Source organism: Haliaeetus albicilla, chromosome 22 (genome assembly GCF_947461875.1).
Source record: "Haliaeetus albicilla chromosome 22, bHalAlb1.1, whole genome shotgun sequence".
In the NCBI taxonomy this organism is placed as follows: domain Eukaryota; kingdom Metazoa; phylum Chordata; class Aves; order Accipitriformes; family Accipitridae; genus Haliaeetus; species Haliaeetus albicilla.
Genome location: NC_091504.1, coordinates 14,053,583 through 14,080,128, shown reverse-complemented (window position 1 = coordinate 14,080,128; position 26,546 = coordinate 14,053,583). Strand labels below are relative to the sequence as shown.

Below are 26,546 nucleotides of genomic sequence, written 5' to 3'. Positions count from 1 at the left end.
AGTGGAGTAAATAATAATTGTCTTTTTCTTTTTTGGTTATCTTTTTATCTTTTTGTCTTAGAATGCTATATTAGTTCAGCTGTATCAAGCAACCAGCGAAGATGTGGAAATAAGGATTGCTGCTTATTATATTGCAATGAAATGTCCACATGAAGAGTTATTTAAACAAGTACAGAAGACTTTGCTGAAAGAAACATCTAGTCAAGGTTAGCCAAGCAACTACTGAAATCTTACAGATTCCTAAATGATACATCAATGTAAGATTTACTTTACAGGTGTGGTGGTACCAATCTATATCAATTTTTAATTAATCTTAATACTTTATAGGTCATTTTTAAAAGATTATTTGTATGATTGCCACATTTTGTATAGGAATTGTGATACTGTTATTTTAAAAATAGTCAGTAAAGAGTGACTCTTCACAGAATTAGTTCCCTCTACTGGCAACATTTCATTAGCTGAATGCTCTTGAGAAAGAAATGCATGGAACATCTTTGATGTTTAGTGTATTAGAAATATAAATGGATAACTGCAAATTATATTTTGTTAGGTTGAGAAAGACACAAGTGGCAGAAAAAAGTATTGCAAGCTGCAGGTATAAAGTGAAATATCCTTAATTACCTTTTTAATGCTCCTAAATTCCTTGTTTGCATTTGTTTACTTGATGTAATACAAATATTTATTATAAGGACTCACTACCATGGTCTTTCTTTGGTACTGTCTTCTTTTGCAGTTATTTTATATCAGTTTTGATATGGTCTTAATATTGATCACAGTATCACATTTAAAGATAGCGTTAGACAGAAACTAAGCAGATCTGAAGACTGCAAAGAAAGGCCTGTTGATTTTCATTTAGATGATTTAAGGTATCTAGGAACTTTAAGGCTTCCTGCAGTTAGCATCAAGGCTTAGCAGGAGGTGCTTCGTCACTGTGCCAGAAGCGATTCTTCAGGTCAACTAAAAGTCCCAAGGGTCACAGTTTGAGAACTGTGGATCTAATGGCAAACAAATGGCATCAAGAAACTGTTTATAACACAGGGAAAAAGCAAAATGTGGGAACTGGGACATGTTGTGTTAGGAATGTTGCGAAAAGGACTTTGTGAGGGGTGTTAATCATATATCCAAATGTATAATAGCTGGCCAACAGTGTAGCAGCCATATGGGGAAAAGATTAGCATAAGTATAATGTCTTAATTATTGATAGTTTATTCTGATTTATGCTTCTTGCTTCTGTGGTTCCATGATCAATTATTGTCTGATCTGAGCCAGATTACTGACATGAGAGACTGAATTGAGAACTGATGCCGAGTAGAAAATCTATACTATGTTTAAAAGTAATCATTTTATTTAAGTAGCTTATCTGAAGGAGAAGGCGTTTGGGGTAGTATGAAATGAAACTGTAGGTTCCATAAAAGCGTAGAATCCTACAAGCTCTTTATTACCAAAGCACACAGATGTTTAAGCTGATCCCATATTTTGGGTGGAGGGTTTTTTTCTGAATTGTTGTACCACATTCAACAAAGAATACCTCTAAACTAATCCTTTGCTTTTAAATCTGTCAAGAAGGAGCAAACATGAAAGGCGTATCTATAAGATTGTTTGCAGGCAGATGAAAGGAGGCTCTGTCTGCACTCTGATGTGTCTGGATCCTAGCCAGCTCTGAACTTGAAGCCATGTATCCATTTTATCAGGATGTTATGTCCAGACCAGTATATCCTGCAGCCATTAGGAGTTCAGGCTCAGCATTGTCTTCATCTGATGATGTGGCTTGTGGTTTGGACAGGACTTGTTCCCCTCTGTTTAGAGTTCAGACAGAGAGAAATTGCATAAGCCTGCAAAACACTGTCAAGGTGTCCCCCACTCTCCTCTGTGGCTCCGTGCAAAAGAAATAAATTGCCTGATTTATGAAAGAGGTCCATAGGTCCATCTAAAATGTTGTATGTTTTAAACAATTTAATGCAATACTCCTGAATTTTGTTAATTTCCTTCCTTTTTCTTCGGCTGATGTAACACCTAAATAATTCATATAATGGACTTTTGAGTAACAAGTGCTTTTGGAGGCATAGAGCACATACTAGTTTTTAGTTGCCACATTCAGAAAAAGCAACATCAACAAAAGAAGTTGTATTGTGAAAAATGCAGTTATATCAGTATTCACTGTCTGTGCATTGAACTAGCACTGGAGCCCAATATCTTTTATCTTCAGGAGAAAAAAAAGCTTCTATTTAAGAACCAGACTCCAGAACACATGGAATATGTTTGCCCCCTACAGCACAGTGCATACATGGCCAAACCATGAATCAGCACGGTGTCATGCAGAAATATTAATTCTGAATCACAACTGTTTAACTGTGTGTGCTGCTTTTTTTTTTTTTTTTTTCCTTTTTGGAACTGCTTTTGGAAATGTACATTGCACAGTATAGAAAGATTCTTTGTATTGGAATGATTTGTTTGTTGTATGTAAAGAAACTTTATTGCCAATTTTCTCTTACAAGTCCACCAATATTGTTGCCAGTGTTCATGTAGGGTGTCTGATTAATAGACCTCCCTATATTTAAAGTTGCTTAATGCTTGCCTTTAAAAGGCTTTTTTTATTCCTGCTTATAGTTTTTAACAGTTATTTTAAGATTTTCATGTGCTTGCTGTCTATCCCAGACTTAATTGTTTTATGTTTCAGTACAGTGGGTCAGTGATTTTTCAAGAACAAAATGAGTGATGCTGCCAAAGTTGAAGTTTAAAACCATCTTTTAAATAATTCTGTTGCATCTGTTCTTTGAAGAACAGAAACAGTCCAATATTATTTGAGCTGCATAGTCTGCCTCTAACATCTGTATTAGAATTGTATCTTTTTTTTGCAGCATTCCTTTGAATTTAGTACAGAAGATCCTTTGCAGACAGTGCGTAAGTAGGTTAACCTTACCTCCTTTTCTGCCTAGGTTAGCTGAGAAGCATAAATGAAACTAGGAAAGAATAAGACAGTGTTTAAATAAGTTGACTGTCATAAAGATAGGTGCATCAGACTGATTTTAATGGTGTTGAAAATGAATGAATTCTGTTGTGGTCAGGGAAACGGTTCCCTGTATCAATTTTTTAAAACTGTTTTAATTTTTCTCTAATTTCCAAATGCTCCTCTTTGTTTAATTTAAGTGGGCTCCTTTGTTTGGAGTCACCTCTCTCAGCTCCTGGAGACGGATGATCCATTGAAGGAGCACCTTCGAGATTCTATTCCTGATGAAATCCTTAGCAGAGATTTTGACCGGGAGACATGGAAATACTCATCATATTCCGATGTCACGTTCCACTCAGGTTTGTGGAGTTTTAGAACTGAATGCTTTGTAGCATATGGATTATTAAAATCCCACATGGCTTTTCTGCTCTAGAGAATTTACATTTTTTACATACCCAGATATGCAAATATAGGCTTGATTCTGCTTTGACCTTAATTGGAGTATATCAAATGTAATTCCAGCAAGCCAGGTACCATGGAACTTTGCCTTTTATGAGAGAGGAGAATAAGAGCCAATGAACTTTTTAGAATACTTTTGTGAACATCAACTTTTGATTCCTTCCTTAGTGAGCTTCCTTTGCAGCAACAGGGGATTGGGATGTATTTTTTTTTCTTCTGATTCATGTACTTCCCTTGGTATAAGAAAAGATTCAGGCTAATTCCTTCCTGTTTTACTGTTTGTTCATCATTTGTTTTTAGCAAAAACACTAGATAATATTTTTCAGAGTAACATTTTGATTTTCTGTCCATCTCTTCCAGTGCTATTGTGTACGATATGTATTGTAAATGCTCTTCTTCTAGTGTTAGTCAGATAACAGGCTTTCAGTAATGTCTGTTAGTCTTTGCTATAGTAAAAAGTTGAATAATTTCATCTGTTGACTTAATGTTTTATTCACCTTCTTTATTCACCTGTTTTATTCATCTTCTTAATGAGCAGAGTTGCAGTTTTCCAAAGAACAATGAGACTTGCAAAGTACATAAGAATAGCTGATCTCCAAATGACAGACATCTGTTATTTTCTATTGCAGCTGGTGCAGGTGCAAATATGGAAGCATCAGTGGTCTTTTCTCCTGCATCTTTTCTACCACGATCAGTCATGACAAATTTGACTGTTCACCTTATGGGGCAGGCTATAAATCTACTGGAGGCAAGTTTATGGATTATTTTTTTTTTTATCCCCCTCCTCAAGGGACACTTGGTGTATTGAAGTAAAAAGAAATATTTTCTAATTTCCCATTACAGTTCCTTTAGCAAGGTATGCTTTTCACTGCTACAGCAAAGTTGCCTCAGACTCATGACTCTTTTGTGTAATGGACTTAGTCATAATAAAACCACTTTCACTCTGATAGTACCATACACTAGTCAAGTAAGTTATGTTCAGCTCTTGTTGTTGATTCAAATGAAAGATAAAAGTCAGTGCTTTCTGAGACACTGGTCTAGCTCCTGCTTAGGACAGTAAGATTCCTTTAGTTGACTTACAGTGGAAAATGGATTGTCTTGGGTACAACATTCCTTCAATACAGGAGGTAGAGTCGTATATACCTAACTGAAGTCACTGTTTTAGTCCCATTGAGCATTCAGTACTTGGGATATTGAAATGGCCTGCCTGCAACCTCATCATTTTTAATTGTGCCTCTGATGTGCCTCCAAGAGAAAGCAGTGTTTGGCATATGGACCCTTTATTGCAGGTAAAAATGTGTATGTGAAAGAATTTAATGTAGCCTTCAGATTTCCAGTTTAAGCTTGCAAGGGAACAAAATATATTTTTTTCAGTGTCATATGCCCTGGATTTATATGTGTTAGTAATACTATTTTAGTCAAACTTCCAGTCAGAATCTTATTTCAGGAGCATTAAAAGGGTGCGTTAGTGTTTTCCAATCAAAATGCTGTTTGTAACATGCTAAAATAGCAGTAGCTCAAACTGTCCCATCATGGTGTAAATGAACCAGTACCTGAATAAAAAAGGATTTTTATTTCGTACTGAGCTTCACATTAGCAACAAACTAAAGAGTTTTTACTGGAAAGTTTTAATACTGAAATATCCAGTATTGGATGCTACATGAGGTAGGATACTAAACTTTGTAGATCACTGTGATCATGTATGAAAAATCTTTCTTTGTACAAAAACCTAAAGGTTGCATCTGGATGTATTTTTTTAATTTCTGCCTGTAGAACTGGACATGGCTTATGCATCTCATTGTCAGGCTTTTCAATGCCATATGCTTTCCCCTAGGTTGATGTACGATTAGAGAATGCTGAGGCTCTCATGCAGAAGATTTTTGGGCAGAAGTCTGCTACTTTCAGTGACTATTTTTTTGCAAACACTAATGAAAGAAACCACAAGTCAGAAAACCCCGTGGAAACAACAGGAAAAGTCAACCAGAGGAAGCTGACTTTGAAGCGATACAGCCCCACTGATTATCTTGTGACCAAGTCTGGCAAGCCAAAGTTGAGAAAAGCTAACCAGAATTGTCCTAGAAGAAAGTACAGTAAGATGAGTGAGTTAGTAAAAAAGGTAACTGACTCTGTAAATCTTGGAAAAATTAGTGACATTCCCCAGTTAAACTCAGGGTCCCATCTAGCATTGGACGACTGCTCTGTATTACTGTGACTCCTTTGCATAAAGCATACGTAACTAGTTCCAGTCACTTGCAGAGAATTTAACAGCTGCATAAAATACAAAGCAACAAAGAGCCAGATTTTCAGTTTTTCAGATTGTTTTATTGTCTCAAAACAATGACTCTCAGCCAGGGGAGTATGTCCCCTGTGTTTTGGGCTTCCTCTCATTATTTTGAGCTCTGATCCTCTTTATACTGATGTCCTTTTGTCTGTTGACTTCTGTGGCACTGTAAACAGCTGCTTGATATTAAGTTCCTGAGTTGTGCTGTTTGTGGTCTGACTTCCCTGTTGAATGTCAGATGTTAATTGACCCTTTGTGAATTTACCCATGTTTCGAGAGAGCTATGTTCTATGTATGTAACAGGAAAGCTTTGGGAATTGACTTCAACTGTTGATGTATTATCAGGAAAACTTGGGGACCATGAGTTATTTCGTTTGTCTTAGACCATATCTCTACTTGGGACTCATCTTAGAGTTTCTTCTTACAGTGAAGCTCATGTTCATGTTGTGTTGCTGTTTTATTGATTCATAAAGAGGGAAAATGTAAAATTTTTACTTCTTAGCAGTTTATTTAGCAATCATGGCACCCATAATGTTGTATTAATTGAGACTGTATTTTTCAGTTTCCTCTGTTTGTGGGTATGTATTGCAATACTTGTCCTTTTGCCCAGTCATCTTAGGACTAGGCATTACCTGTGTTCATAGTAAAAGTCAGTTTCTGTGGTATGGAGCTGATGTTTAGCTGGAAAGAACAGGTACTAATCCAGGGTCTTAAGTAGTCTTGAAATATTTATAAAAGGGAGCCTAATGTCAGTTTACTGATAACATAGCCTGCACTGAGGAACTGTTTGTTATGAGTTTGAAAGGAAATTAATATAAACATCATTCTCTTCCTGATTTGTTTCTTTATCACGTCAGTTCACTGAGAGAATGGAGAGAAAGGAGGTGTTGAAATGTGAGCTAAGCATGAAGATCTTTGGAAATGAACTTAGCTTCTTGGATTGTGAAGATTTAAGAAAACAAATGAAACATTATTCTTTAAATCTGGCTGAGTTGGCTGTCAAACTTCTGAAGGTGAAAGGAACCTTTTTTCTATTTGAAAGTAAATGCCTTGAGAAACTACATTCTGACAGATATGTAAAAGATACAAAATATTACTTACTGTTTCTCTAAATTGAACTCTAAAAGACACTAGTATGTATTGGGTTTAAGCAGCATTCAATTCATTAGGCAAAGACTTGTTCTGTTGTCTTATGGTTCTTATCTCTTGCTGTTCTCATTCAAGTCCATCCATGCTTAAATGAAAAATAATTTTTTCTTTAACTGGGTGGGACAAGTGTCTAATTTGTGCCCTGGCCAGATGCAGGCTTTGGGCTGCTTTCTACCTTATTTCCCAAATCAGCTCAGTTAAAAACACTTTCACAGCAGAAGAATGCAGTGGGTAGTTTTATCTGGAAAAATTCTTGAATGATGACTTTATTATGCAAAATAAAATTCCAGTTTTTGTTTGTTTGGGTTTTTTCACCATAGGGGCAAGAAGTCCAGTTTAATAAAAGGCTGAGTTTGGCCACTGAAGAATTGCAGTTTCCAGCAATTTCAGGCGTGCCTGTTCAGCTGGCAGTCAATGCCTCAGCAGCAATCAACATAAAAATCAAAGGGAATGCGGATTTCAAAGAACAATCAAATTTCTTTCTAAATGGATATGTCAAGCCAAGGTAGTAACTGCTGCAAATGTGTTACTTTCACATATTCCTGATGTCAAGTAGCAATTCCTGATGTGAAAGTTTTGTCTGAATGTCCGTGGTAATCAATTAGGAGATTCCTGAAGAACTCAAGCAGTCATCAGCCTTATATTGCTGAATGGTTGCTATCCTATAAGGACAGCAGTGGTTTCCTGTCGTGCCTGTCTGATTTTGAACTCTATTGCTGTGCTTTTTCAGTACTGTTTTAAGCTGACCATTCCTCCCTATCTCTAAATCAAATTCCTAAGTGCTTGCATGCAGATGATCTTTTGAATGCTTTACCTGTTACGGGGATGGCATTTTTTATTTTTCTCAGGATCAGACATGCAGTTACAGGTTATGGATCTACAACTGATGGATGATTTAACTCTGTGTTTCCTTACCTGGCTGTTGTAGCTTTTTATGCATACTGAATATATTTACTAAACTTCACTAAGTGCTGTATAGGCAGAGATAAACTTACACTGTGATACTCAATCCTAATTGCTTTCCCTTTCCTGATATTTCATGCTGAAGTCTGGGTTCAAATCCCTTACTTAGGAGATATAGCAAAACTACACTTTAATTCATGTTAGAAAGTGTATGTCTGTGTACATACAATTTTTAAGTTATTTCCTGAAACAAAATAGTTGTCATGATTTTAATATTAGAATATACTGTGTTACAGCATCAAACACGATGTATTTATTGAAGAGGATGAGCAGCCTATGGTTTAAATTAAGTGCTTTTAAAAGAAAGTGCTTTTCATAGAAGAATATGTATCTGAATCTTTCAACAGTGCGTTTGTCCAGCTTTCTGTCCAAATGGGAACTGTGGGGACTCTGGGACAAGCTGGCCTAAGCTGGTTAACAGGAATGAGGACATCTACTAGTCTTGATGGGGGAATCCAGGTAAAAAAAGGGCAAGAGCTCAAAGTTTTCTTGAACACTCCAGAAGAATCTATGGAGATAATTAATTTCAGGTAAGATTAAGCAAGGATATCTTCCTAAAATAGTAAAAGTAATAATTTTCTTGCATCAGAACTTAACTGGCAGGCTTATTAATAGAGCAGAAATACAGTTTGTCAGAAAACAAACTGTTTCAGTCTGACTCATAGTCCAAATCTGCCATTCAGAAGAAAAGGAAGGGGAAATTATTCTGAACATTTTACATTGTTTTACCATAAAAACGTACATTCAAATCAAAGCCTTATGATAAAAGATGTAAATGAATTTTTCATACTCCCCTGTCTTTTTCTACTGAATATCAGTGCTGTTTCTAGAACTTTAGTGTCCAAAGAATCTAGTTCAGGGAATTAAAGTGGAGGAAAAGCTTAGCATTACTTCTACAGATGGTATTTAGCAAAACCAGGTACAGAACAGTAATTAGCAAAACACTGGAATAATTTGGAATATAGTACTAACAAGGTGTGCTCATACCCTTCTAGTGAGTTTTTAGTTAGGTTCTTTAATGCTAGGTAAAGGTTACATTGTAAAATACCACCTCAAAAACTGTCAGATGTTAAGCAAATTAATTACTTGTGTTAATGCAAGCTAGGCTTTTTAGCTCTTTTTTTTTCTGCTGGCTTTCTCTTTTCTTTGGACTTTTAGATTTGATAGAAGTCCAAGTAGAAGGCACATATTGTAAACGACATGTCAACTACATGCCTCTTAGACATGACAACAGGTGAATGAAGTATTTACAGTACGTGGATTGTTGTTCCTTTGGGTTTCTCTTGATTTAGGACGTTGCGGTACTATAGGATATGCAGTTCAGAAAAGAGCTAAAAAGCTCTGGACTTTGCTTTTAAACCATCCATTCCCTTAGGACTCTGGGAAACTTACTAATGTACTTCTATTTCTGTCAGCTAGGATGGATGACAGACCAGAGTGAAAGTCAAAATAATTACAAACCTATACTGTGCTTTATTTGAACAAAAGACTGACTGTAGAGTCTGTTAGATTTTGCATTCACGCTCTTGCTCCCATCAAGTGCAGAGACCATGATTCTTGTACAAGCAGTTTAGTGAAGTTCTGAAGTTCTGGAAGAACTGTGAGACAGGAACAAAACTGATGTCCATACATACCCTAAGGGGGGGCGGGGAAATGTCTAGAAGCCAGGCAGTGAGTGGAGTTGGAATAAGATGACCATACCAAATTGCTCAGAACAGGGAAATCCAATACTATGAAGAACTGCAGAAGCATCTCAAGATAGTGACAGATTAAACATGGAAACTGTGGATAAAAATCAGTGCTAATTAGTAGAAATGTAGACTGACCTTAGCAGAACTTCATCTTTCTTGTTTTTCCCATCTGGGACAAGATGGCATATAACAAAATTTTGTTTAAATATTGCTGTAACTTTAGCATAATTGTTTTTATGTGACCGTTTGAAATTCTTGGTTGTAGCTCTAAACTCTACTTCACAGTGGTGGATGAGGTGGAAGATACAGACGTTTTCCAAGACCATACAGAAACCAGATCTTGCACTGGGGAGGGAGGTGAGTCTAACTATTATATTTGTCTTAGAAAGCTTGATCATTCTGAAATATCCCTAACAGATCATCTTATTCAGTAGAATTTCCTTCTTGCATATTAGTTCTAAAAGGTCTTCAGTGCAATGTTCATTTGCATGTTATCTTTGTTTGTTGTTCTAACTGAATGTTCAACTGTTGTCTTCCACCAGTGTCTGAGATTTTTGGCTGGCAGCTGTGTTCTGAAATGTCATATCCTGACCCAGCCAGTGGTTTGGTTTTCCCCCTTACGGGACCTCTGAGAGTGGCTGTCACATTAACTAAGCAAGACAGAGGCCTGCAGCAGTACGTTATAGAAGCTGCATGTAACTATATTCCTCAGGTACCATTATGGCATGCTTCACTTTGGCGTTAGTTTTAGTTTATTATGCTGATGAAAGAATGGTATATCTCAGTACTATATATTCAACTTAACTGGCTTTCAAGGTCTACATTATTATTATTTCCATTCCCATTATAGTGGGAAAATATGTTGAAAACAAATTACTGATGCTGATAATAGGTACATACTATTTCCATATACAAAACAGTGCACATGAATATTAAGTTATTTGGTTAGATAAGACTGATCAAGCTGAAAGTAGAGACCACGATTTTTTGACTTGGTTCCCAGTACTAAACAACTAGGCCTCATTTAAATGACTTGTTTCTCTTTGTGAGAAAAAAAAAACCCTCAAACCCCAAATAATTAATTTATATTAAACACCTTGTTTAAAAGCTGAAGTTAGGTTCCAGTGAACCCACTCCAGAAGGCTGTCAGTTGTTTTAATATGTTTGTTTGGGCAAGCCCGGGAAAGGAATGGTTTTCAGCTTCTGCAGGGGACAGTAACAATTTATGGCTTTTTCTAAAATGATAGTATAGGTGTTTAACACGGGCAGTGGCTGGAGCCTTATCTTCTATCACAGCCCAAGTATGCTGCTGGGCTTGAGCTAATTGTTTTTACTGGGAGACAATTTGGGCTTTGGCTGTATTCAAACACCACTCAGTATCTCTGAGACAGTGAGATAAGGGCAATAAGCAGAGTAACTTTCCGTTTGTGATTTTGTTTTTCTCTAATAAAAGCAGGAAAGGGAACAGGCATTTTCCTCTGCCAGAAAATCTGCCGTCTGTAGGTAGGGCAAGGCCAAAACTGTCAACTAAGGCACCCACTGCAGGGTCAGGGTCATGGTGCCGTGTACCGTATCCCACTGCTGACACAGGAGTGTAAGGGCTTAAGGCACCCCTGCAAATTCTAGTCACTTAGCCATGAGCTATAGAGCTTAAATTATTACTGGAAGTGTGGTATGATTTTTCCCTAAGTTTTGGCAGGATTCAGCATAATTTCAAGATAAGGTCAGTAGGCTGTGAAATTCAAGGTGTTCAGACAGCATTTCCCAAGACAAGCACTGGACAGCGAATGGAAAATACACCCTGGGAAAAATAGAAGTTTCTTGCTGAAAAACTTGAAAAGCAGATAAGTGAAAAATGATTGTAGCGGTGAAGGTGGCTATTATCATGTGATGTAACCTGGTGTGATAGGTTGTTTTGTAAATGCTCTGCCAATTGCAAATACAGTTACCCTTTCTTTCTTTCTTTCAGGAGAACTCATGGATCCCAAATGAAGCTGTCCTTCACTTCTTCATTGGGACTCCAAAGTCAGACTTGAAAAGGGATGTTGGTGTTGACCTAAATTTTAGTGTCCCACAGAAGAAATTCAGAATCCGATTTATACAACCTAAGAAAAAAATTGAGATTCATGGTAGGTTTTTCAACTAAGAACCAGATTATCAGTTAATGTCAGTTAGGAGAACTTCATTAGAATTAACAGATAAATATCAATATATTTCAGTCAATAATCTAATGCTAAAACTGCATTATAGTGTGATAGCCGTTCAGTTTACTGCTTTAGGTAACACGCATTCCCAGTGGTTTTTGCATCTTGGTTAAGACTATTTTGCACAGTCAGAGGTTCAGTACTTGGTTCACAAACTCACGTTAAAGAGGAAAGCTGTTACCAGTATAGATGAAGTTAAGGCTAAGAAACACAGCAGATTGTTCTGTAATCTTTTACAGATGCTGAACTGGATTTACTATTCTGGAATTTTAGTTTGCTGTATTCTGTTAGTTATGATACAAAATTACTTGTTGCCAAATCAGTTAAGTACTGACTATGATATTGCTGTGCATTATAATAAAAAGTAACATTTCAATCACAGTGTAACGTAGAAAACAAAATCAACAAACACTTTGATGAAATATAAACTGATAAATATATGGTAATAATATAGACAACTTATTTCAGCTTCTTTGACATGCTGGTCAAGTGATGTTTTGTTTCGTTTTGTTGTATTCTACCATATCACATATTTAGAATTTGTCCCTCCAGATTTTTTTTTTTTTTTTTTTAATCTTGGTTATTTTCAAATGGATTGTATGGAAGATTTACCTACACTGTGCAAAGCTTTGCGTGCACAGTGTTCTGAGCGCATGAAATGTCTCCACAGCACAACACAGCTTACAAGTTTTAGCATGGGCCTAAAGGAAGTGTATAAATCACTTCCAGAACTAAACTGGTTTGTTGGAAGAAGCTTTGTTGCCTCTTCTCAATTAGTATTCTCAGAATGTTGCCTCTTCTTAATTAGTATTCTCAGAATGTCCTTTCAAAATGAGATGTGTATTCTGAGGACACTTCAATGCCTTTGCAAACTCTGTTCCTAACTTTTTTCTTTTGCTCTGATACCTATTATATTTTTACTCTGTAAATATATTGCTCACAACAATGGCAACTATCATTTTGGGTACAGTTTTATGAAGCATCACTGAACAGTATATATCCAGAAAAAGTAAACCGTTTTATTTTTCTCCAAGGGAGAATTGAGTTTTCTAAAAATTCACGAATTGGACACCTGGAGCTGATAGTAGATGACCGAGATGTATATTACATTAAGGTATGTTTTCAAGTCTAGTAGATGACCGAGATGTATATTACATTAAGGTATGTTTTCAAGTCATGAGCTCTCATACTAGGATGAATACTTAAATAAAAGCACAGAAAAGAAAGACAATGAAAAACACACACATTGAAAAATATTTTTTTGAGCAATCCATCAGAGAAATTACCAGTCCTCTTCATTACATATTTTTGAGACAGACTCAATGCTAAATTGCTGTGTTTTAAAAGCTTTTAAGGCATGGCTTCTTCAAGTAATCTAAAGCGATTTTTTCACATTCAGATGCACTCAAAACCTTTGGGTTGCTTCCAGTGTTAAATCAGTAGAGAAGATCACATTGACTCCTGTGGGCTTTGGCTCATTATGGTGCATGTGTAGTCACCCAGTTTTTCAGACCTGTATTCTGACCATGCATAAAGACTCTGAGTAAGCCCAGGCTAATTTCTTCACATCTGAGGACTCTATATAAATGTAAGAATCTCTAAGATACAGTTCTTTATATCACAGAAATTGTGGGTTTTTTAAAGCACTGGGGAATAAGCAAGAGAATGCCAATGTTTAAAATCTGAAATGAAAAAGCAAACAAAAGTGCAGGTGGGATTTTATCACTGAAACTCTACAGACATTTTTGTTTATATTCCAGGACTTGAACAATTTTTTCATTATGCAATTGATACCCATAGCAGGATGCCATGTCTTATGTGGGCCTCCAAAACCAGTCAGTTTCAAACATTCTGCATTTTCCTACAGTGAGCACATTATTTACAGGTTGTTTTTTTTTTTCTAGAGTAGTATTTCAACAAAGACTGTTTGGGTGTTTCTCACAAACCCAAGCATTGCAGATTGTGACATTTGCTTCTAGTCCAACCTAAATCTAGTTACCTCTGTGAGACTGCCAATATTTTCAGTAACACCGTATTATTTTTTGGCCCAGTATTATAACATTCTTAGTGATTTCAGTCACTACTGAAGCCAGCAGGAGGTGAAGGAAATAGCATCTCACACCACTGTCATTTTTTTATAACTGGAAAAACAGATCGGTCCTTCCTCCCCTTTATTTACTAACAGCAAGTTTTATAGTTTGGGGGTGGTATAAGGGGAGGTGTTGGGTGTATAGAAAAACAATCTCTTTTCTTCCTTCTCTCATCTCATTTCTGAAATGCCCAAGTCTATACTGTTGCTTTCTCAAAACTTGATCAGTTTGTACTGTTGAGTGGCTTGGGTTTTGGTTTTTTATTTGTTTGTTTATTCTAGGGAATGACAGATTTGCAGATGCTGAATAGAGAGCAGAGATACATGACCCAGCTGGAGGTAAAGCTGATAAAGCAAAGCAGTCCTATCATTCTGTCAGGAAACATCACTAAACAGCTTGGCAAGAAGATAGCTTTTTCAGTATCCCTGAATAATTTATTGAAGGATGCTGCATTTCTTTCAGGTTAGAGGACAGTAAGTATTTGCCATATAATGTAAGTTCTGGAGCCCTTATATGTTAGGGTTGCCTGGTTTTGGACACATATTTCTAAAGTTCCTTTCAAATCAGTAAGAGTGCTTTTATTATTATCCTTGGGAAATTAGTACTAATATGTATTTCAGAATAATAGGAATTATAAATAAATTGTTTTTTAAGTGTGTTTTTAATTACTGTTTGTCGTGGCTTAACCCCAGCCAGCAACTAAGCACTATGCAGCTGCTCACTCACTCCCCCCCACCCAGTGGGATGGGGGAGAGAATCAGGAAAAAAAAAAAAAAGTAAAACTCATGGGTTGAGTTAAGAACAGTTTAATAGAACAGAAAGGAAGAAACTAATAATGATAATAATAACAATAATAAAATTACAATAATAATAAAAGAATCGGAATATACAAAACAAGTGATTCACAATGCAATTGCTCACCACTTGCTTACTAGTGCCCAGTTAGTTCCTAAGCAGTGATCCCCCCCAGTTCATATACTGGGCATGATGTCACACGGTATGGAATACCGCTTTGGCCAGTTTGGGTCAGCTGTCCTGGCTGTGTCCCCTCCCAACCCCTTGTGCCCCTCCAGCCTTCTTGCTGGCTGGGCATGAGAAGCTGAAAAATCCTTGACTTAGTCTAAACACGACTTAGCAACAACTGAAAACATCAGTGTGTTATCAACATTCTTCTCATACCTAGCTCAAAAACATAGCACTGTACCAGCTACTAGGAAGACAATTAACTATCCCAGCTGAATCCACAACACTGTTGAAGCAGGTGGAGGAAATAAGATGGAAGGAATCACTTAACAAATGCGAAAACAATAACAGCTCTTAGAATATTTTCTGTTAGTACAAAACAGTGCAGAAACACATATATGTAGCTAAACATCTCTTAAGACCTGTTGTTCTAAAAATCTTGAAATCTTTTTTTTTTTTTTTTTTTTCCCCCCACAAATACACTAAGAGGAAAATATAAGAGAAAGTATCAGGAAGAGGGCTTTACTATTTGTATAACATCAATTTGTTAAAAGGTAAATTAATACAGTGGAATAAACCAATAATTTAAGTCTAAGGCTCTCATTTTTTCCTTAGTATTTCTTACTGTAGTCTCCATGTGGCAAAGACATTGAAATGTCATAGGATTATGCAGTATTTTCAAATAAAACTAACTTTTAAGGAATGCAGAATTCCAGTTTGGGTTTTGGAAGATCATCTTTTGGTGAAATCTTCATCCTTAGCTTTCACATGGATTGCCAGTGACTGCATCTAAAAATGGTTCTGGTCTCATTTCAAACCCTTATCCCCTGAGAACTAGGCTGTACCAGTTCTTCTGTTGCAAAGCCACAACCGTGCTCTGACTTAATGTAGAAGTAAATATCCACATGTTCATGTTAGGTCTTAGTTAATTAAAAGATCAGTCTGTTAGAATTTATTTCCTTTTAGAAGCAGCTTTGGCTGGATTCATTTCACTAAACTTTAAGCAGTATTTGAGAAATACGGTCTACAGGCTGTATATGTAGTTGGAGAAAGACTGAACATCCAGCTCTGTCTTTTTGTTTACTACACAAGGAGTACATCATGGGGTCCCTCAGATGGGATGAGTCTGAATGTATTTGTGTTTTTCCCACCGTAGTATTCCCTTTATTAGCTAAAGTAACATCGTGTTCTACCACTGCATAATCACTTCTACTCTTTTTGTAGTGTTTCTGGAGAAAAAGGTTGATGATAAGCTGAGACAATATTCATTGGAAGGGGAGACTCACCTTCCAGGTGTTCTTGGAGTTCACGTCATCAGTCTTCTCCAGCAGCATGAGGGCTTGTGGTCTCACAGTTTGAGGATAAAATATGGACTCCTAGGTACAGTGAAAAAGAGGGAAAGTAAAAGCATTCTGTTTGTCTCATTTTTCTGCAAGTTATTTGCCTGTATGATTAGGACACTCTCTTAGCAAGAAAGATTTCAGTTGATTTTTAAACTGTGATCTGAGACCTGGGACAAGTTTCTTTTGAAAACTCTCTATTTGTTTATTTATTTATTGCTTCTGAAGAAAAAGTGAGTAAAAGAGCATGGAAATATGGTAAACATCTAAGGAGAGCCTTTGCTTTTCTTAAACAAAATTGGACTAAATTATTGGATCATTTTCATTCCATTCTTAATACAAACCAGCTGTTTCCAATTGTATGAACTTAGGAACATCTTAAATTTTAATTAAGTATAAAGTAAACAAAGGCCCAAACTCTTACATGTAAAGCCTGTAACATGGCTGTTCCTAGGACTTTCATTTGTAGTACAGCTTATGGAAAAAAAAAAAAATTTGCAATGCCCAAGCATTTTTTCTGAAGTTTTGCAAATTATTTTGCATATACAGCATGTCTCTAGTCAGAGGTGCAAAGGTATTGATTGCTATTAGGTTGGACATAGGTGTAGCAGGAAAATAAGTTCAGGTGTTAGAAACAGTGTTTTTACAACAACATTGTAGTCTGTAAAATGTATCTAGATCCTGAGCAGATAGTGAAGATAATTCTTGAGCTGAACTTCATGGTAATGCAGTTATATGAGTATTGGTACCAATCTTCACAAATTTTGGTCAGTACCTTTAGACTGAAGAACGTACTGCCAGACCTTTTACATGAATTAAATATCTGCTTGTCTTTTACTTTTTACTGTGGTAGTGTTTTCATTTGCACAGATGTAAATCACTTATCTAGCAAATACAAACTCACTGTTCTTAAATGCAGTTCATTAAATGTGTGCTTTTGTTTGGATTCATAGGATAAATCAACAAGTATATATCTGTAAAAATAGACAATTATCACTTCAATGTTTTTGAAAAATAGAAACCTTGAAGCCAGCACTAGATTTGTACTATTAACATTTTGAAAGTTTACTTCTGATTTGTTTGAATAGGTAACTTTGTGATTTAACTTGAACAGGAGAGGCAAAAAATCTTCATCATGAATGCAGTATGCAGCAAAAGATTAAAGCAGAGACAGGTGCACATGGCATGTACAAACTTGATATTGGGCATGAATTTCACTGTATGTGGACTCCGACCTATAATCACAAGGTAGAGATACTGACCAAAGCACTTGTGTACTTGTGTGCTGCGTACCCTTGTGTCACTCACGTACTGAGGGGCTTAAACAGAGCAATGCCTAAGATGTCATTTTTGGATCAGTCTTTTTCTTCTCATCTTGTTTCTCTTTGCTTTCTGTGTAGACAAAGATATCTAGTCAAGTTGCTAATTTGTGAGTCCATTACAGCTCTAAGTGATAGTACTCTCCAGTGATGTAATTTTTAATGTATTAATTCACAGAAATTCTGCAGAATGTTTGTTGTGAAAACTGTTGTTATATATAAAACAATAGTATTAATAAGTTTATGATTTATCTTGTTTTATCCTTCTTGTAACTAAAAGTCAGGAACTCTCTTTGCTTATTCATCAGAAGTTATATGTCTGGAAAATAAGGCATTTTACAATGTTTTTTATTAATTTTCTGGTTCAGATTTGTATGCTTTCTTAGAAATTTCAGTGTGTGTGACCCTTTCATGCAGAAAAGCAGATCTGTTGAAATTTCTTCTTTTACAAATGGCATGAAGACAAAGGTTAATTTAAAGGCAAATCATCATTAATACTGGGTATCTGCTGCAAAACAGAGAGCTGGCCGAAAAATAAGCTTCTGAATTGAAGGGAAATTTCGTTTATCCTTTCAGATTTGCTTTTGGTCCAAATTGGACTGAAGCCAAGAATTGTTAGGATTTCCCATGAATCAGTATCTTGCCAGGCTTTGCAGCTGCACAGTGAATCCACGTGGGGCAGTCCATCAGGAGTAGCTGAGTCAAGTTACCTTAGCCTTTGAGAAAAGCAATAAGACTGGCAGCACATAGGCTGAAAGTTTTGGCCTGTCTGCACTGAATTTATATCTTCTGATGGAAAATGATTTTCTTTGGAAAATTTGCAACCTTTTCTGCCTTAGTCTTTCTTGCTACTTGGGAATATTTCTACAGGCAGTTAACAGCAGTGAATGAAAGAGGAAACATGGTTTACAGGAAAAAGGTGTTTTTCTGTTCTTTAGGTTCACCTGAAACATGATGCGAGTGCATCTTGGCTTTCCTCCCAGATAGAAGTGAACTATGGGAAACACTGGGATGAAATAAACAACAAGAAGAAACTGCTGATCAGCCAAGCATTTAAGAACAGTTCCAGTTCATCTCTAGTCAACTATTTCATGGAGGTAATCATGATCGTTGAAGAGTAAGACCTTCACTTCAAATATTTAACAGACAAACTAAGAAAAAATTTGGGATGAATTTATTTATTAAGACTTTTTTTTTTTTTTAATGTGTTCTGTATCAATAATATAAGTCAGATACCCAGACCTAATAAGTTTGAGTTAGGTAAGGTCTTAACACAGGCGAATAGAGATAACTGACATTTAAAATGAACAAGAGAGAGACAGTAGATGGATTTTTCAAGTACTAAAAAAATTTGGGTGTAATGTGGTCTGAGTTTTTTCCAGAGTTTGTGCATATAAAATGATCGCAGAGATTTATGAAGGTTGCTTTGCTCACACAATGTGGAAGGAGGGTGCAGGTTGTCATAACTCAGAATGTTACAGCATTTAGGTGGAAGTTGGTATGGAATGCAGTAGCTGAACTAAGATCAGACCTGTTCTTTATTTTGTTGGGTTTTATTTTTGTTATAAACTAATTTCTACCCTGGATCAGTAAAAAGTTTTCCCATGTAGTAAAGTATAATTAAAAGCCTCAGAGGGGGTTTATGCCTTCTTTTGAAGCACATTCTATGGGCTACAAAAAGAAAGAAAATTATTTATATTGGCATGCCCTTTTGGTTTATTTGTAGAAAGTTCTTACAGAAGCTACAGAAACTATTCCTGTAAATTTTTGTGTTATTTCTTAGAAGTTGCAGGTCTTCTCTGTTATTGTCTTAGAATAGGGAATAGTTTTCTGAGGTGGGTTGTCATTATTCTATTTTCTGTAGGGAGTACCTGTAAGCATAGAATTTATCTGTGATCCCAGCATAAACTGACCTAGAATTATGATCTTTTGTTTGTTTGTTTTCAACAAAGTAAATGGTCTAAAAATTAGTGGAAATTTTCCTTTTTGAATCTCCAGTAAATGTAACAAATGCATATTAAAGGAATCCCGATCTGTAATTGATCAGCATGCATGAATAGCTATGAAGTGAATGGCAAATGTGTAGAGCAGAGGCACTAGCTGTGACCTTCCTGCTAGTATGTATGTTTGTGTTAGCTTAGACAGCCCTGAAGATGGGATCCTGTTTTTACTTAAATTTGCTTCACTTGTTTTCCAGTTTACCATGCAAGTCCTGGAAAAACAGGTGAATTATAGAACCCAGCTGCAGCACTCGCACAACTCTCAGGTTTATTTGCAGAGCAGCACCAACTTTGAGGTGCAGTATAATGACCACATGCCATTTGTGGCTGGGCTGCAGTGGAAAGATGCATCCAGAAATGGCCTGAAGAAGTGGGAAGGTGAAGTACCACAAACCGTTTCCAGTCTGTGATTAGAAAAACAGGCATTGAAAATTGCTGCTGGGATTTTGTGAGGTAGTTTTGCATGAGTGTAACAGAATCATAGAAGTATTGGTTGGAAGAGACAGACCCTGGAGGTTACCTAGACCAGTCCCCTGCTCAAATCAGGACTGTTACTAACAGTAGATCACATCTGCTGTGGCTTTGTCTAGCTGAGTTTTCAAAATCTCCAACTTTCCACAGCTTAGCTGGCTAGCCTCTTCCAGCAATTCCTTAGCCTCTGAAAGTGAAATTTGTGGCCATTGTCCCATGTATTGTCTGCGTCTTTTGAAGGGATTGTGTTCCTCAGTTTTGCCATTTACTTTCAAGTTAGCTTTAGGCAACTATTAGGTTCCCCTGTTCTTTTGTCAGACTAAACAAGCCCGGCTCCCCCTCTTCTTGTCACAGGTTTCGTTGTCTAGGCCCTTTATCATCATAGCAGCCCTCTGCTGTAGCCTTTCTGGTTTCTTACCATCCCCCTTGATCTGGGTGCTCCAAAACCAGATCCAGTGTTGCAGACATAACCTCTCCCGTGCTCTGCAGAGGGGGATAACTTTGATGGCCATGCTCCTAATGTAGACCAGTAATGTCCTGTTAGCTTTTGACTGAGATAAGTGACCAGGAAGAGAACCACATTTTAAAAAAATTCTTTAGTCTAGAAAGTGATCCAGTTTGTTTTAAGACCATTAGAAAATGGGACACTGAGCAGAATTTGAATGTGTGTTTTAAGCTATAAATTAAACACCTGTGTATATGTATGGATATTTTTAAAAAATCACATTTATCTTAGACCTTTTGCTTTGTAAAGTACAGCAGGGAGTAGGCCTTTATAATAATAAGCTGTATTTTACATTTTCAGAGTTCTTTCTCAAATAGGGTTTAAGTTACCAGTGGTGTGCCAAAAATCAGTTTTCTGGCATTTAATTCTTAAGATGGACTGAATGCTACCACCATTTATGCTTCAGTGGATGAAGCTGTATAAATCAGGGCAATGATGTGCTCAGGGTGTAGATTTGCTGTTGACATGTATTTTTTTCAAATCTAGTATACACCGTATGTGCAAAAACTTGGATCCTTATTAATGCAAAACAATTGGCTTGATACCGTGAACTGAATTAATGGATGTCTTCTTGTTAAGGTGAAACAAACTAAGGTTAGATTAATCCTGAAGTTTCAAAAATTTGGAGATTACTTTGTGAGTGTCTGTCATAAAATAATTGTGAGTTACTGAACTATATCACAATAAGTGAATGGTGTAATATGATAAATAACCAGCAAAATTTCAACAGTCTGCTAGTGAAATTTCAGCAGCTTGTCAGATATAAACATTCTCAGCTGTCTATAAACTATTTTCCAAAATAACCTACAAATCTTGTTCAAAATGTATGTATTGCAGAGTTGAATTTCTGTGTTGGCATATGTCAGAACAGCTTTGATTAAGGCCATTATTATAATTACGTGAATAATGGTTACAGACTTACAGTTCAGGTAAAGATTTCGCATTTTGTTGCAGATCATGCAGTAGAACCATTTCCTGGTGCCATTTAGCTACTGGACTTCATCAATTTCAATTTATTTGCAAACCTCCCTGTGTGTTACACTATGCAGTATGTTATGCTAGTGAAGGACATTAATTTCATTATGAACCTTCCACAGATTTTGCCAATTGGAAAAGAATAGGTTGATAGTAGCATTGTAGCTTCATTCCAAAACCCCAGCATCTTATCACCTTTGTTGCAGAGTTAGAATCCAGGTAGCTTGAAACCTCACTCTTCTACAAGCTTTAATATATGTTCCTTCCAGGTGGATTGAATATAGACACCCCATGGCTATATCTGTATGCAGCTCACAAACTACATCAGCCTCACCATTCTACTTATTTATTGACTATGGAGCTGACAACTGGAAAAGCTCTCTCCATTAAGAATCTCTTAGTGGAACTATTCTATAAAGATCAAGGCAATGAAAAGGAAGGGAAAGTTCACATTTACACACCAGCTACCACGTACCTGCAGGTTAGTAACGTGATGCTTCCTATAGTGTACGGCTTTGATGATAGAGCTTTGTGATTGATACCCTACAGAACTGTCATCATACTGAAGTAACACTTGTTCAGCATGCTGTGTAGAGTAGCTTGTTTGAGAAATTTAGGCACTGTGTGCCAGCTTATAAGAGAGGATTTTGAAATGCCTATGTTAATCTGTTTTCTGTGCTTGAATGATGAGCTATTCTTCTCTGGGGCAGCTGAATCAGCACTGCCAGCGTCTCTTTATTAGCTTCGAAAAAATGTTAGGGCCACCACCTCTACCCCTCTTTGGAACAGGAGTCCATCGCTCCCTGCAGTAAAACCCAAATACATGATGGCAGAGTTCTGCCTAGGAGTGTACAAATAATAATTACTATTTTAAAGTTTTCTCCCTGCCTCCTCCCTCCATGAGCTAACAATTCCAGGAAGCAGGAAAATGGAATCATCATGTAAGAAATCTTTAAAACTTGTTCCTTGGTGATATGAAACAGTTGAGAGTGTCTTTCATTTTAAAAGTAGGAAGAACAATAGCCAAACTTATAAATTAAGAGCCCAGTGATCACAGCATTCACCTAAATTTGAGGCATTAGATTTAACGGCATCCTCTGCCTAAGAAGAATGTAATGTGCCTCTTCCTGGAGAGTATCCTGCTCAGTAGGCTGTCATGTAGTTCATGGCACTTGCTGCCTCTTGATATGACATCGTTTGTAAAAATTCTCCACGAGTATTTGGAGCTCCATTAATACTAGAATTCTGATCTTGCAGAAGAACACCTTTGCCACTGAGGTGTTCTTGTTGCTACTCTTTATATCACTGCATCGCTACAAAATGAATAAGTATCTCTACATGTAACTCTGCAATATGAACAGATTCAGTGGGAGAAATGGTAATCCTGTTGCAGGCTAGAGTACTGGATAGTTCAGTGGTTCAGAACAATCCTGGGAAATGAAAGGTTATTTCTTTTGTTGTGACTTAGAGAATGACTCCAGTCTCCCACAAATCTGTGAGAGAACCTTCAATAGCAGGTTCTCAATGTGTAGTCTTCTGTCTTTTCTACTGGAATTCTCTCACTTTCTATAAAATGATTAAATATCCACTGGGTGGAATCAGTGTGCCCCAAGTCTATGGTTTCTAAGCTTCGTCCTAATTTATTTTAGACTGTGCTATGCAATAGAGGTTTAAAACTGATTTCATCACAGTTGCTGTGTATTAAGCACTATGATAAACCTCTGTCACTATGCAAAGTGTAGATTTGTCTTGGAGAAGCTTAACTTCTTATCTGCCTCTGTATAAAGGAGATGAGAGCCTGGAATGTTTGCCTTTCTTTTAGAATCCGCTGCAGTTGTCTAAATCTTTAACTTATGCTTATGTTTGAGGTGTTCCTTTATCCTGAATGGCAGCTTTCCCTTGTTAGATCACTGCTGATTCAGGCACAGTGTGAAGGATTGTGAGAAACATTCTTGAATGAGAAAAAAATGTTCAGCAACTGTTCAGCATTTTTGCTCTCCCTTGCTTAGGGGGGATAAAATAAACTTTGAGATCTTTATGGCAATTCAGAATGTTTTGATGATGGAAAAGCTGGCACACTATTTCTAATTGTTCTTGTAATGATCGTCTCCAAGGAAATGCATTCTTTTCACCTCTGTGCTGTGCTGCTGGCACAATAGGATTCTGTCTGTCCTAACTCAGCCAGACTAATGTGTTCATCTTTGTTTTTCAGGCATCCACATTTAATCATCTTGGGAGGAATGTTCTGCATAGCTATAGTGAAATGATATCTCTGTGGAATCAGCTTGTGAAGAATGAGATTCATCTGGAGAATAATGAACGAGCCAAATTTCTCTGCTTTAAGATAAAGAGTACAAAACAGGAATTTAACTTCACAGCCAGCTATCAGAATCTGCCAATGGTAAGAAAGAAATACAAATGCAATTTCTTTGACTCAGCACTGTGTTTTCCACGTCTGCCACCTTCCTGAGAGATGTTATTGCTAGTGTTGAAACTTAAACACTTCTAGTGCTGCTTCTATTTCTTTCTGTTTTGACAACCTGCAGTGTAAAACTAGATTGAAAAAGAAAACAAACAAAAACTTGTGTGGTGTAGTTTTGTGTAATTCTAACCTATTTGGGAGTACAACTACAGACAGAAAGTCAGGGAAGACAAAGAGAGGCTACATGGCTAGAAAGAATGCTGTAGATGTGATTACTTACATTTTGATACAGATGTATGGCAAGTGTGGAAGATTCTACAGCCTTGGAGAATCAAAATATCTTGCCTGCTAGTAAGCATAGTAACAGCCTGGGTTTATATGATATTTTGGCCTCTACATCCCTTCCAACCTTAAAATCATTTTTGTTTTGCTTGATGTCTGTGGCACAGGAAGGGTAATCTGCAGTTTGTCCTCCAAAGAGATCCTTCGGTCAGTTACTTTGGTCGTTTCCTTGCAGGACATCTTAAAACAAAAAAGTGTTTTTCTAGTCATAGCATTCCATGCTTTGAAAATCCCATCAGTTTTTGAATGTAAATGTACTGGTACCAGAGCTAAAGCTTGCTCGTATTGCAAACAGGTTACACTCAAGTGACAAATTATAGGGTGTTTTTCTTCTGCTGAAGTCAGTTTTCTACTAATGTCACTTTTAATCCTACGTAAATGGAGACCAGGATTTAAACTGAAAGGGGTTGATCTGTGAAATGACAGTCTTGCTGCAGCCTGTTCAACAATGTGGTTTCTATGTTGATGTTCCTGAATACGGATGCAGTAAATCTGATGCAATTGTCCTTTCCTCTTCTGGTCTCATGATTTGAGTGCAGCCTAAGAAGACAAACTTTTCTGTGAGGACTGTATGGAGAGATTATAAAAGTCTTCCTGTCATGCTGCAGTTTGAAGGTCAGATAGAAGAGCTGAAGAAGGAGAAGATGCTCTATCAAAAATGTGGAACCCTCCATTTCAGGTTCAGTAGTCGTATTATTTCTATCTCTGAAGAATGTTTTGGTCTAAATTTAATGTGCATCTTGATGCTCTTGGGAAATGTTCCGGGCTTTACAAAGTGGAGGTGCCACATGGACAAAGCCCGTGCTTCCTCCTGTCTGGCTGTCTGAACTTGCTCAAGCACACTGACTTCATGGCTGGTTATTTGCATCCATTAGCTTTTGCCCTCTTTATTGAAATGATAGTGAAGAAAGTTGTCAAAGGCAACAGGCCACGTGTGCTGTGGCAACGTGTTTGTTGGCAACTCTATTGGGCATATAGCCTCCTTTCATGAAAACAGATGTATGGTGTGTCCAACCAAAATCCAGATCTGATCCTATGTGACATCCAGATGCCTTTTCTTCTAGTCCTTAGGAATAATATAGCCATTCTAAAGCCAAAGGTATCCCTCTTAAAACACATAACAAATGGTCTTGTTTAGATTTTGGAACATGTTTCCATTTCCTCATGAGAATGAGTGTGCTGCTTCTAGATATTGGCTGTCTCTGAAATTTCTCTCTTCATTACCCATTATCAAAACAGAGCTTGAAGGAAGGCCTTGTAAAAATGTATGTTCAGACTTGAGTCATCTGGATCATCTCTGGGGACATCTCAGCTTTCTCAAGGCGTAGTAGGGTCAACAGGAGTGCACAGTGCATCTTGGAGATAGCTAAAAAACTGTGAGATGGCTTTTCAGTAATGGAAAAAATAGGTAAATGAGGAACGAAGAGCTTTAGCAGATATCCTAACATGTATAAAGGCAGTCCAATGTCTGCTTATAAAAGGTAATGTATTTTTCCAAGACATTCAACTAAGTAAATGTGTAGAAATGTTTAATACTACTCCAAGAACTACATACTAGCTGAACATCTGTTGCATAGGATTCTTGATATACAGATATTGTTTCTACAGAAAGCATAAAATGTTGTCGATAGGTGAGGTTTTCAAAGCTGCCATAAGCTTTTGGACACTGTTCCTATTTGAAATGAGGTCTTGGCCATGCAGGTATATAAAGTGTATGTACTGGTTATGCATGTCAGAATTTTAGAGCATCACGCCCTCCCATGCTCTTCCAAGTCTTTCCTGAATCCAGGATGGAAACTATCAGAAATTCTGGTAAATGTGTGTAGTTTGTATGAAGTTGTAATTATGTTCTAGTAATTTCTTAGAGGTCCTGGTCCTATGTGTTTTGCTTCTGTATCTGACACCCTGATGGTATCTACAGCTGAAAATTTTGGAGTTCAGGTTGAACTCTGCATGATTTCTTTTTTAGTTGCCTATTAAGATGTTTTACATTTTGCTTATTCCTTGTTTTGTTCTAGGCATCCTTTTAAAGTGCCCATTCTGCAGAGCTTCCTTCTGCAGGAAACGTTTACTGTTGACAAAAAGCAAAAGCACTATTTCTTGGAAACAAAAGTTTTGATAAATGGAGTGGAGGAAACAGTTCAAACTCTTAGACTTGGTTACCAACCTGAAAACCCCTATGTGAGTTATACAAGAATTTCCTTTAATCTGGCATACCAAAAAAGCCAGCAAATGAGTGATTTACTGTATATATATATCTTATGTTCCTTGCATTTCCTCTCAAACTTTTTTTAGATTTGTGCTGGCATAACTCATCCTTATAACTACAGGTTGTTCCCCAAAGATGTTGAAATATGCATTTTAACTCAAAGTCACCAAAATGTGAGTAAATTTCCCATTAAATTCAGTTAGGAGAGATTCATTA

At 36.9% G+C, this 26,546-nt stretch overlaps 1 protein-coding gene across 2 annotated transcripts in view; it reads left to right on the top strand.

Moving 5' to 3' along the window:
* LOC104321762 (uncharacterized) overlaps positions 1-26,546 on the top strand; it is a 100,453-nt gene that overhangs the window by 24,705 nt on the left and 49,202 nt on the right. For both annotated transcript variants that reach the window (XM_069809950.1, XM_069809951.1), the window contains 21 exons: positions 62-206; positions 3,148-3,306; positions 4,036-4,154; positions 5,241-5,522; positions 6,545-6,700; positions 7,157-7,341; positions 8,147-8,329; positions 9,756-9,847; positions 10,033-10,202; positions 11,460-11,619; positions 12,729-12,808; positions 14,066-14,246; positions 15,972-16,127; positions 17,202-17,335; positions 18,345-18,503; positions 19,604-19,784; positions 21,627-21,838; positions 23,570-23,758; positions 24,661-24,800; positions 26,140-26,302; positions 26,417-26,503. In XM_069809950.1, coding sequence (XP_069666051.1) covers positions 62-206; positions 3,148-3,306; positions 4,036-4,154; positions 5,241-5,522; positions 6,545-6,700; positions 7,157-7,341; positions 8,147-8,329; positions 9,756-9,847; positions 10,033-10,202; positions 11,460-11,619; positions 12,729-12,808; positions 14,066-14,246; positions 15,972-16,127; positions 17,202-17,335; positions 18,345-18,503; positions 19,604-19,784; positions 21,627-21,838; positions 23,570-23,758; positions 24,661-24,800; positions 26,140-26,302; positions 26,417-26,503 — 3,333 coding nt within the window. The remainder of the gene's footprint in view (positions 1-61; positions 207-3,147; positions 3,307-4,035; positions 4,155-5,240; positions 5,523-6,544; positions 6,701-7,156; positions 7,342-8,146; positions 8,330-9,755; positions 9,848-10,032; positions 10,203-11,459; positions 11,620-12,728; positions 12,809-14,065; positions 14,247-15,971; positions 16,128-17,201; positions 17,336-18,344; positions 18,504-19,603; positions 19,785-21,626; positions 21,839-23,569; positions 23,759-24,660; positions 24,801-26,139; positions 26,303-26,416; positions 26,504-26,546) is intronic.